Consider the following 13,053-nt stretch of genomic DNA (forward strand, 5'->3'; position numbering starts at 1 on the left):
AATCCTACCCATGGCAAAGGTCAATTGGGGAAGAGGCCTGACGGGCAAAGGCTAATCAGGGCTCGAGGAACCCCCTGGACTTACCTGAGCATCTACCCCAAAGAAAACTGGAGTCTGACTGCTTTACTATCTTACACCTCTTACCAAGTCCTCTAATACTTACAGGGGCTTCCCCCCAACCACCTTTCTCTGAAAACATTAATTCAGAGCTGTAGTTTAAAAGTTCTCCTCGGCTTAATAGGAGTGTTCCAATCCAAGCCCCTCTGATAGCTTTCTAACTTGCATGACAAGTTTGTCCGGGCTCTTACAACTATGAGTGTGACTGTTTATAGCCTCCCAGCCATGCAAGGACAGAAAGCCTAATATTCTAAAATACAGGAATCTGTTGAAGAAGTTAAAATCATTAGAATAGTACTAGAAAAGATTTCATTGTTGAATCAATGCTTGCTGCAGTTTCCCCTATCTATTGTATTCTTGGAAATATATTAATCCTTTGATTTAACCACATCAGATCTTAAGTTAATAAATTCCTTTCTTGCAGCTCACTACACCGGTGCCTTATAGGAATGTAACTTTGTTATGTGTCTACCACCTAACTTTAGGAAAGTCACCTTAAAAGAAAAGTCTTTTACTTGCTAACTAACCTATTGTCAGGAGAGAGGGTCATAAAACTGTTAGCAGGCCCCCTGGCCAGAAGATGATGTAAATCACCTAAAACTTTTATCACACAAAAATAAGCCCTGATCCTGACAAGGGTCAAGACTGCTGACCCCACGTGATTTTGGTGTGAATCTATACCTCCCTTTCTCTGTTTCTTATGCGCATAACTTAGGGTATAAAAGCAGCACTGGAAAATAAAGTTTTGGGCCTTGCTCACTGAAGCTTGGTCTCCCCGTGTCGTTCTTTCTCTTTTTCCATCCTTTTCTCTATTCTCCTTTTTCTGGTTGAGATCCTTGGAGCACTGGGCCCTCTGAGTTTACTTATCTGCCTGGGCTTCTAAGACCCACTCGAGGGGGTGCCCTGGTGGGGTGCCTCCAGTGATTCGAGAGGGCGCCTGCAGCCTACGTAAACAGAGCAAGCCCCTTGCTGGGGTTTTATTGGTTTCCAGCGTAAACCAAGGAATCATCAGCCCCTGTCTCTCTCTCTTTCTCTCTCTCTCTCTGACGCCGACGCCGTTCATCCCGAGGATACCCTGGGTCATATCGAGGCTGGACCCCGATATGTGTGTAGGCAGGGGGATTCAGTGGAAGGGAGGGAAGGTAGAGGTATAGATGACGCAATGTTTAGCCATACGTTGACAATTACTTAAGCTGTCTGATGGGATAATGAGGTTGATTCTTCTTTTTTGTGTGTATGTTTGGAAATCTAACAATATCTTACGTAAGCTCCTACTTCCACAACCCTGAGCAAACCATTTTCTGGACCTGAAATATTTCTTTTGCCCAACCTTACATGTCCAGCTCAAATTCCATGTCCTTCAAAAACCTTTCTGGAAAGCTATAGTCACAGATTAATTTCTTTCCCCTACACTTGTCCTTCCCTAAGTATCCATAAAAACAGTTATTATACACAGATTGTGTCCTAAACCATGAATATGGCAAGAGACAAAATCCATGTCTTACTTTGAACATCTGCAACTGGCCCCAGTAGGTACTTTGTAAATGGTTAAATTATATAAACTTTCAATATTATGAAATTAGCCTGAGATCTAGTACTTGCCTCCTGTGCTATAAATGTAATCATAATGAATAAAAAAAATCTCTGGCAATTAATTAAATCCAACCCAGGGATTGAACCCAGGTCTCATGCACTGCAGGCGGAGTCTTTACCAGCTGAGCCACCTGGGAAGCTCAACAATACTGGAGTGGGTAACCTATCCCTTCTCCAGTGGCTCTTCCCAACCCAGGAATCGAACCAGGCTCTCCTACATCGCAAGTGGATTTTTTTTTATCAGTTGAGCTACCAGGGAAACCCATACTTTGTAAATGGTTCAGTTCAGTTCAGTTAGCCTAAGATCTAGTACTTGCATCCTGTGCTATAAATGTAATCATAAGGAATAAAAAAACTCTGGCAATTAATCAGATCAAAGTATTGCACGACACTCCATTTACTTACTTTTTTAAGGTTTTTGCTCCTGAAGATGCATGAGGTTGGAGGTAGAAAGGAATTTTGTTGAATTTGGGCATATTTTTCTGAAATATTAAAAGTGAAAAAAGGTAAAATAGTTTCTATTAGTTGATAAACTAAAATGATGTCAATAGGAAAACATGATTCACAAGTTAATAGCTATTGTACATTTAAAAGTGACTTTCTATGAACTTTATAGTAAGCTATTAAATTATGTCAGCCTCAGAGAAAGGGTATCAGAAAAGTATGTTTCATTTTGTATTGAAACATAAATAAGGACAAATTATGTGCAGTGTCAGTAGCAATATAAAATTTCAGCATGGCTCTTCTCTAACAATTCAAGGTATTAAAGGGAAACAAACTTTATTTTAATTCTTTAAGCCACAGAAACCAAAATCTCAAGTCTACATTCAAATGCCAGAACAAAAATTTAAGTGCCTTGAGAGAAACCCACAACATTCACTTTTGAACAAAACCATACACTCTATGCTGGTAAGGTCCATTAACCACCTGGAAAGGTCAATCAAGTCCTCCTAACTTGCTTTACCTCTGACATCAGTGAGGTCTGAGGTTCCTAATAAGTTCAGCCAACCACCTAGATGTCCACATGATGTAAACCATACACTTATATAAAGGATAAAATTAATTGGTCATCTTTGCTATGGGGATTAATCCCCTTTGAGCCTCCATGTCATATCCTCTTTGGATGTTTCCTCTGGGGAATAAGCCACAGGCCTAAAGTCAGCAATGCATCCAAGTGAGTTTCACACTCAAAGGAAGTAGTGGTTTATGGGGAGCTCAAATTTAGATAAGATCATCAGGTGTCAGACTGGTTTTAAGTTCTTGGAAGTTTATCTGGGACAGAAAACCAATTTTCTAGAAGGTTCTAGAGATTAAATCTCTTTTCATGAGGCTTTAAATAGACATTAAGTTGGTCAATAGCACATAACTAGAAACAGACCTATGTGAGTATAGAAATTTAGTATATGATAAAACAGCATTTCAAATTAGTAGGAAAAGTTTAGATGATTCAATAAATTGTGTTGACACACTGGCTATCCATTTGGAGAAAGTTAGCATCTTACTTCACACCAAATAGAATAAATTCACCAAATAGAATAAATTCTAATACTTTAATGATCTAGATACAAACTATTATCATAAACTACTAGAAGAGAACACAAGGAAACATTTTTGCTCCTCTGGAGTGGGAAATACCTAAGCAAGACATGAAACCATAAAGGGTTAATAGCCATAAAGGATTAATCTGGTCACATAAAAATTAAAACTTTCTGCCTGCCAAAGGACATCATGAGCAAAGTAAAAATTCAATCGAGAGGCAAGAGAATGGTCAAACGGTTAATATTCAGTATGAAGAACTATTACAAGTCAATAAGAGAGACAAATAACCCAACAGAAAGTCAAGTAAAGAATACAAACAGGCAATTTACAAAAGAAATAAAAATGGTCACTATGAAAAGATCCTTAAGTTAAAAAAATTTAAAACAATGAGATAATATGTCTATCTTTCAGCAAAGATTCTAAGTATCCAGCGTTGGTGAGGGTGTGGGGTATGGGGCACTCACACACTGTTGGTGACAGTGTAAACTGGTATACCCTTAGTGGAGTGCAATTTGGCAGTATCTATTGAAATTTAAAATGTGCATACCCTTTGATCCAGCAATTCCACTTCTAGGAATTTACCCTAAAAAGTACACAAAGATATACCTACAAGGATGTTCACTGAAGCATTGTTTGTAATAGAAAACACTGGGTACAACCTAAATGTCCATTAATAGGGACTGGCTAAATAAATCATGGTACATTTATACAACGAAATACAATGCAGTCATTAAAAAAGAAGTGATCCATATGCTGATATGAAAAAATGTACAAAATATATTTTTAAGTGAAAAAACAAAACAAAAAAACATGCCCAAGTTGTAGAACAGTATAGAACAGTAGATTCTGTGCAAAATAAAATGATCTATATATGGATCACATATATCTAGACACACATATATAGACACAAATAATATATACTTGTATATGCACAGAAAAAGGTACTGAAGGCTTTGCATTAAGCTATTAATATTTACTACCTCTGGGAAGAAGAATAGGAAGTGAATGGAAGAGAGTGTTTGGAAAAGGATGGGAATTTCACCTTATTACTATTTTCTTTGATAATCACATTTTATACATTAAAAATAAAGATAGAAAGAGACATAATTATAATATTTCTCTGCAGCTTTGGAACTGCACAGAAGCAGAAGAGGATTCCACTTGGCAGTCTAGTTTCAATGAAAGATCATACAATCTAATACAGTTAATTTTCTTCATGATTTGGAAAAAAATAAGAAGAGAAAGTGGGAGTGGGGGACACTTACATCCACAGTGATGTCAATCACCCATTGTGGCACCGTCTCATTAAGAAGCATGGACTCAGTCTCACCCCCAGAATCTCGGCAGAGCAGCCTAAACATAAGTCATGCAGTAAGTGACAAAACAAGCACAGAGCCCAACATCACTGTCAATAAACGTTAGAGAGCGGGACCTTACAGAGTTCATTCAGGACAACTCCCAATTGACAGCTGAGAAAATACAGTAGAAGGCAGGCAGAATGACTCTTTCTGCTAAGAGTGAAAGCAGGCCGTAAAACTCAGGCTCCCAGATTCTGAGGCTGACATATACTCCAGCTGCCTGTTGGGGTCCCTGGGTGAGGACGGGAAGCTGGGTGTAGGCAAGGCGCGTGAGGTCGCCCACCAGTGCTACAGCATGGCACTGCACACACAAGGTGGGGTCAGGGTGTTTTCAGTAACCACCCTCTCAGGAAATCACCATCAAGGAGGAGAATTCTGCCCTCAAGGGCAAGACAAATAGCTTTCTTACTTCTGGCCCATGGCTTTCTCCCATGACATTTCCTGGGCCTTGGCTGGCAACTTGGAGGTGAAGCCAATCTAGCACTTGCCTGCAGGCCCTCATGAAGGATCAGGTCAAGCCACTGTTGGGCATGACAGTTCCCAGGAGCAGCCCAGTCCATCTCCCTGGGGCCCGGTCTGAGGGAATTTATCTCCTCAGATGTTGTCCTGTGGGTGGGGACTTCTGGTGAAGTCATCTGTCCCCTTACCCTGGCAGTCTTGCTGGTTAAGTGAGAAAAAGCATACCCTGCAGAAACCACTGAGAAGCTGCCTTGAGGCAAGGCGATCAACCTCCACAAGGTATCAACCTCATTTTACCGCTAGAGGCTCAGCTCTCAATTAAGATGGGGTCTAACAGCATCAGACACTTAACTATTTCAGGGAGGTGAAAAACCGAAACCCAGACACCCCTAGAAGTTAACAACAGACTTCAGGGCAAACAGGATGCACTCTTAGCCCTTCTTACCCATACCTGAAGAGGGTGCGACCTCCAGCTTCACCAAAGATCACAGGGGTGTGTGGGGGCACTTGAAAGTAGCCATTTCCTTTCTGTACTCGGTTCTCCTGTTCCCCATTTACTAGGAAAAGATATAGATGGCATCAGTATCCAGAGCCAGTGCTAACAACACAGATTCTAAACATTTTGTTTTCACAGGACCCAACCACTGCAAGATTTTTAAGTTAAAAAGTCCTGTAAGTCAGCTAGACATGGAAATAAAGGTAAAGTTAAGTTCCTGAAAATAAGAAATACAGCAATGTGTGACATACCTCATGAGAAATGATTACAAATTTTAGAGGAGATTAATGTTTGAGATTTAAGACAAAAACATAACCATCTACTTCAGCCACAGGGAAGTCTAGAACAGTCTCCGTATAAATGATGATCTGCTCTTTTCTTTGGTGCTGGCGGGGTGGGGATTAGTAAAACACCAAGCACAGAGAAATTTGTGTCAGAAAAAAAGAAGTTATATTTAATGGCAGCCACAACTAATGGTATTAGTGAAAAACAAAATCTCAAAGAGGTCATAAACTCATTTTTATTGCTCTCTGCAGATTTCATTTCAGTCAGCTCTCTGCAGCTGACTCCCCCTCAAGTGCCAGTTTGTTCATAACCACTTTCTGAAGGAATCTGGAAGCAATCTCGCCCTCTGAACCCAACAGCACTCTCTGAACCTCTCTCACAGCACCAGCTCTGATCACGCAATGCAGATGTAAGCAGCGCTCTGTCCAACCAGAATGCTAGTGCCTGAATGGAGGGATCCATGCCCATCTATCCCTATTATCCTCACTTACAACTCACTATAGGCCTCTGAACACTTGAGCTGCCCACCACGTATAGCCTAAGCAGCTTGAGTGTCCACTGTGTGTCGTGTAGGTCCAGCAGGATTACCAGATATGTAGACTGTGCCGTGACCTGAGCTTGACTCAGTCCTGCCCTGCCTTCACTATGCCAATTTGATTTTAAGGATGATTTGGTGTTTCCTGTTACTTATTTTTTACTCCCCCAACCAAAGTCTGCCTTCAAGAGATGATGCCTGTAGCACTTTGTTTTGGTTACTTAGTCTTTATCGGCTCCGTGGGCCTCCGAGGGCACCCAGTCAGGTTATAGATGGAGACAGACAAGTCAAGAACAGGGAACGGCATGCCCACCACTGCACAGCTGATAAAATGGAAGAGCCCACAGCAGAAAGCCCTAGCTTTCTCACCCTCTGTGAGCAGCTCTTTCCACTGGCTCTGGCTCACAGTTCACTGTATAATTTAGAAGGGGAATGAAGTGAGCCAGGTGGCAAAAGAAACACCATCATGTGTAGGGTCAGTGCTCTCTCTTTGACAGGGACATCAGGACACTGGCTTACAGAGAGGCATGCCATCCTTGCAAAACAGATTTAAACTCCAAAAATTATTCTGGATGAATGAGTCAGCCACAACTAAGTCTCTGGCAGGAGGGCTTCATCACTGCTGACCACCACAAACAGGCAATCTTCAGAGAATCTTTAGCAGAGCAAGTCCTCAGTGAGTGGGACTCAAGGTTACGTATCAGCTGTGATACTTTAAGTCTTTTCCCCTCCTTTCTTTAATCAGACTGAGCCAAACTCATATGTTCCAAATTCTCCTGTGCTGCACAGTGAGTTATTGCCGCTGCCTGTGGCACAGACAGCTTCTGAATGTCCTCAATGACATTAATTCTTTACACATAGTCATTCACTTACCCTGGCACTTCTGAGTTGGGAGTTAATTTTTTGAGCTAATATCAAGTAGATCATCAGACTAGAGAATATTTACCTTTCAGGCCAATGTGAAGCATGCCTCACAAGGACAAACCTGGCTTTCCAATGCAGCTAAACAGCTAGCTTTGGAGGTAAATCCAGCAGGTCCACAGACATCCTGAGAAATACCTTTAGAATAAACCTGCTAAGCTGCCTACTTTCAAGGACAAAGGTCACCTGAATACACAGGATTGATTCCATATACCTTGTGTAGTCTCATTAATTAAAAGTTCTTTGATATCTCAGTTAAGACTGGATGGACATTCTTTAGCATGTAGAAGGGAGGGCAATAAATTGGGCATACCATAACTATTTATTATATCATACTTTAGCAAATGCTTAAAAATTTTTTTAAAAAAAATTCTCAGGATAACAATCTAAATATCCTTAACTTCAGAGTAATTTTAAAACCAATTATCCTAATATAAAAATACAAACCATGGTTTACTTCATTTTCTTCTTCATCTATTGGATTCACATGTGTCCTAGGCCAATATTCTAGGAGTGCCTGGAGTAAAAGTCCTCCTAAGTTCACTGCAAAAGAGTCAATTAAAAAAGAAAAAAAAAAACAGAAAAGAGAAACATTAGTTTTAACTTAAAAATAGAGGGAAAGCAATAAAAATGAAAAGTTTCCACATATTCTGATGTTACATTCTTAACTCAATGCCAAGGACGTCTAAAAGAAAGACTTTATGTATTTCACAAAGTCTTATTAAAATTTCATCTTATAATGTTTAAAGCAGTGATAATATCAAGCAAACAGATACTCTATTTGGTTGTTCAGATATAGCCATTCTTTGAAAATAAATAAACAACAACAGAAATTGTATTCTTTAGGGCTATTTCCATATAAAGCCGCTATATTTTGATATATATCAGTTATTTCTACAGGCTACATTCTTAGAAGAATACTGATCAAAGATATAATTAATAAAATATAATAGACTCTTATGAAGATAAGTCTCTTCTCAACATACACACAAATTAACAAGGACTAAAGAGATGAATGTAAGACTTGAAACCACAATACTCCGAGAAGAAACACAGGCAATAAGCTTTCTGACAGTGATTTTGGTGGATGAAGGCAATGAAGGCAAAAATAAGTAAGTGAAACCATATCAAACTAACAAGCTTTTATAGAGCAAAGGAAATCATCAACAAAATGAAAAGGCAACCTACTGAATAGGAGAAAATATTTGCAAATTATTGATCTGAAATGGGTTAATATCCAAAATATATAAAAAATTCATACAACTCAATAGCAAAAAAATGGAAAAATCTGACTAAAAAATTGGGCAGAAGAGCTGAATAGACATTTTTCCAAAGAAGACATACAGATGGCCAACAGGTACATGAAAACATGCTCCACATCACCAAAGACCAGGGAAAGGCAAATCAAAACCACAATGAGCCATCATCTCTCACCTGTCAGAATGGCTGTTAATCAAAAAGATGATAAATAACAAATGTCTGAGAGTATGAGGAGAAACAGGGACCCCTGTGCACTACTGATGGGAACGTAAGTTGGTGCAGACACTGTGGAGAACAGTATGGTGGTTCCTCAAAAACAAAACTATCATATCTAGTATCCTACTTCTGAGTATTTATCTGAAGAAAACGAAAACACTAATTTAAAAAGATAAACGCAGCTCCATGTTCATTGCAGCATTATTTACAGAAAACCTCATTGTCCATTGATGGATGAATGGATAAAGAAAATGTGATACACACACAAAGAAATATTATTCAGTCATAAAGAAAATGAAGCCTTGCCATTTGTGACAACAAGGATGAACCCTGAAGGCCTATGGTTAAGCGAAATATGTCAGACACAGACAAATGCCATATGATCTCACTTACAAGTGGAATCTGAAACCAAAAGAGCAAAAAAACACCCAGAGCTCATAGAAACAGAGAACAGATTGGTGGTTGCCAGATGTTGGGGGGTAGGAGTAATGGAATGGGCAAAATGGGTGAAGGGAGTCAAAAAGTATGAACTCCCAGTTATAAAATATATTCGTCATGGGGATGTGACATACAGCATGGTGACTATATTTACTAATACTGTATTGCACATCTGAAAGTTGCTAAGAGAGTAGATCTTAAAAAGTCTCGAGAGAAAAAACTTTCTATACATGGCGACAGATGTTAACTATTAACTAGATTTATTGTTGTGATTTTTTCCCGTGGTCATGTATGGATGTGAGAGTTGGACTGTGAAGAAAGCTGATTGCCAAAGAATTGATGCTTTTGAACTGTGGTGTTGGAGAAGACTCTTGAGAGTCCCTTGTACCGCAAGGAGATCCAACCAGGCCATTCTAAGGGAGATCGATCCTGGGTGTTCATTGGAAGGACTGATGCTAAAGCTGAAACTGCAATACTTTGGCCACCTCATGCGACGAGTTGACTCACTAGAAAAGACTCTGATGCTGGGAAAGGTTGGGGGTGGGAGGAGAAGGGGACGATCGAGAATGAGATGGCTGGATGGCATCACCGACTCTGTGGACATGAATTTGAGTGAGCTCAGGGAGTTGGTGATGGACAGGGAGGCCTGGCGTGCTGTGATTCATGGGGTCGCGGAGAGTCGGACACGACTGAGTGACTGAACTGAACTGAACTGATACAAATACTGCATCATTATCCTGTACATCTGAAACCAACACATGATGTCAATTATACTTCAATAATTCTTTTTTTTAATTGGAGCGGGAAAAACTGTTTCTTAGCTTCACTTATCCTTACCTAACAGATTTCCAGAATGCTTTAAGGGTAGAGAGTATGCTACCTGCTTGTTAAAGCTAAGTCATACACTGTGAGAAAACTCAAGATCCCAAAACACTTAAAATGGAATATTTTCCATTTCCATATGAGAGAATAATATAGATTTCTTGAAAAATAATTTTTAAAATAAATTTTAAAAAACCCAAATATTGCTTATAAACAAAAAAGATGAGCACATAGCAAAAAACCAGCACAGATCTATCTACTCTTTTGGAAGGAGGCAGGGAAGGAAGGACACAAACTCACGTTTTGGATCTGACCCATCGGGGCTGCTGAAGCCAGCATCTTTTGCAGAAACCCAAGCAGCAAAGCAGTCACTCTCATCCAAAGTAATTGTCAACATCTGTCAAAAGAGAAAAATTGTTTAGTGGCATTCTATTTGAATACATTCAAGTAAGTTTCTAAATCCTTATTTATTTGCAATATTTGACTAGAGTGCTAAGCCACAGATTCAGAATCAAAATGTGTTTCATGTGATTCAATGCAACTACAATATACTGGGATATGAAAAGGCAGTTAAATTGCACAAACCCTTCTCCTTTCAAACTTAAAAACACAGGACTCCAAAACTAATAATACTTAATTCTCAGCTATATGAGAAATTTTCAACTATCCCAAATTGCACAAATATCAACTGCTAACTTACCCCTGTTTTTAAGTCTACTGAGAACCAATTTGGTACATATACCATCTTAAATCTTTTCTTAATTTCATCTTCAAAATCCACTTTGCCCAAATCTTCAACTTTACATGCCTATACATCAAAAAGAAAGTATGATAATTATTACTATTAAGTGGTCAATTGATTTGACTCTGACTTAGCTACTCAAAATTTTGCACATTTGCCTAAATAAAATGGAGATTAAAATATGTTTCAGAAAGAATGTCATCAAACATTTTTATCTTAAAGCATTTACCTTTAAATAACTACCTCCTAGTAAAATTTTAAATTAAAGAACCACAAAATGCTCTTTTTTTGCAAACTGTAATTTAATTTTGCTGATATTGATATAACATACCACCACACTTATCTATAACCAATGTCAAAGGAAGGGAAAAAAATCTTGAAGGAACAAAAAGCAGTTTGTAAGCACTTTAAGAAAACTAAGAAGCTACCTTCAGATAATAGGTATAATATAGGCAGCAATCTTAAATTTCTCTTTCTTGACCATTATAATCTTTCTTATTCATTCCCTAAATACCTATGCTCCCCCAAAGTATGTTCCAAACTTCACCTGGTGTCATGGAGCATTTCCAATCAGCTCATCTCAATTCTGAACCACAAGACAGAATGTCCCCTCTACCTCTTCTTCCTAACAGCAACATGGCTCGTTCCTCAGGGTCCCATCTCACCAGCTATCTTCTCAAAGGGTGACTCCATGTCTCCTTCTATATCCCGTAACTCCCTAATGGCATACAGAGACCATGATTCCACCATCACTATGTAAAAACTTTCTTTGAGCCCATATCATTCAGCTGCAGTAAACTGTACCCCCTTTTCCTCACTGCCATCTAGTAACCTCTGTGGTTACTGTCCCGCATTCACTGGCAACTTGAGCCTGGCTCAGTGTCTTGCAACTCATCTTGCGATCTTGCTTGTTTCCTGGACAACATCAACATTCACGTGGACAACACACAGGTAGGTCATCGCGACCTCTGAAATCCTTGACAGTATTCCAACTATAAATGGGACAGTTACTCAGGTTACCTGGAACTTGTTTGCCCACTCAGTTTCCCACGACATCTTTGTTAAATCTCTACTTTCCTCATATTTCTGACCGTGCCACCAACACCTCTCTAACTGCCCTAAGCACATGACTCTGACCTCTACGCTTTAAAAAAAAAGAGAAGCCGCAACAAAATCCCCTTAACTTTCTGCTACTGTTCTTCCCGGTGCAAGGAAAAAGGTGCCCCTTCTTGCTGGACCTGGACCACCTCATCTCTTGTGTCTTGGGGGCCTTGTACCATCATCTACCCTCTCATGTCTTTTCTGGCTTTCCCCATAAACAGTGAACCATGATCAAATTTCTCCCATCTTAAAAATACCTTAACACCAAAACAAAACCCTCCCTTGACCTTTTCACCTCTAAATCTTCTCCAGTCACTGCCTCTTCTGCCTAACTCACCAGTCAAATGTCATCAAAGATCGTCTCTGTTCGCATTGTTTCTTCACCTCCCAAACGCTACTCAACCCACTCCACCTGGCAGAAACTGTTCTTCCCAGAGGCCATCCTCTTCATTGACTAGATCCACATGCACACTCCATTCTGTTATCTCACGCAAACTCTCAGCAGGCTAGCTCAGCTTACTACAAGCTCCTTTCTGAGACAATTAGTCCTTGAGCTGCCACTGGCTCTGAGCGTTCTTACCCCTCTTTTATTATACATCTTTTTGGCTTCTTTTTCTAAATATTCTTGAAATGGAGACGATTTGGTTTCTTCCATTTTCAGTATAGATGTATCTACTGGAAACTACCTTCTCACGGATCCAGTTATAATCCACAGGCGATGACAGAAGAACCCATTTCTCCAGCCCAGCTTCCTCATCCGTACGTTAGGTTGTACAGCTCTCTGCCCAGCAAACACCTCGACCCAGACATCCCACATAAACTCAAATCTGTTACCTTTCTCAGCATGTCCCTTTCCCCCAATAACCCTTTTTCCTCTTATGTTCCCTGTAACACTTCCAAACTAATCCAGAAGCCAAGCACTAATCTCTGTTCCTTCCTTTTCTTCTTGTGTATTTAGTCGCTCAGTCGTGTCTGACTCTTGGCAACCCCATAGACTGAAGCCCACCAGGCTCCTCTGTCCATGGGATTTTTCAGGAAAGAATATGGGAGTGGGTTGCCATTTCCTCCTTGAGGCGATCTTCCTAACCTAGGGATCGAACCCACACCTCTGTGTCTCCTGCATTGCAGGTGGATTCTTTACTCACTGAGCCATTGAGAAAGCATCACTCAT

The 13,053-nt window shown here is 39.8% G+C and overlaps 1 protein-coding gene across 2 annotated transcripts in view; it reads right to left on the minus strand.

Moving 5' to 3' along the window:
- The window catches only part of WDR48 (WD repeat domain 48), a 52,159-nt gene that overhangs the window by 4,268 nt on the left and 34,838 nt on the right, over positions 1-13,053 (minus strand). For both annotated transcript variants that reach the window (XM_055414604.2, XM_088831799.1), the window contains 6 exons: positions 10,740-10,847; positions 10,340-10,436; positions 7,751-7,846; positions 5,518-5,623; positions 4,515-4,602; positions 2,116-2,192 (listed from right to left, as the gene is read on the minus strand). In XM_055414604.2, coding sequence (XP_055270579.1) covers positions 2,116-2,192; positions 4,515-4,602; positions 5,518-5,623; positions 7,751-7,846; positions 10,340-10,436; positions 10,740-10,847 — 572 coding nt within the window. The remainder of the gene's footprint in view (positions 1-2,115; positions 2,193-4,514; positions 4,603-5,517; positions 5,624-7,750; positions 7,847-10,339; positions 10,437-10,739; positions 10,848-13,053) is intronic.

The sequence above is a fragment of the Moschus berezovskii genome, chromosome 24 (genome assembly GCF_049115385.1).
Source record: "Moschus berezovskii isolate FMDL1 chromosome 24, NW_MosBer_1.0, whole genome shotgun sequence".
NCBI lineage: Eukaryota > Metazoa > Chordata > Mammalia > Artiodactyla > Moschidae > Moschus > Moschus berezovskii.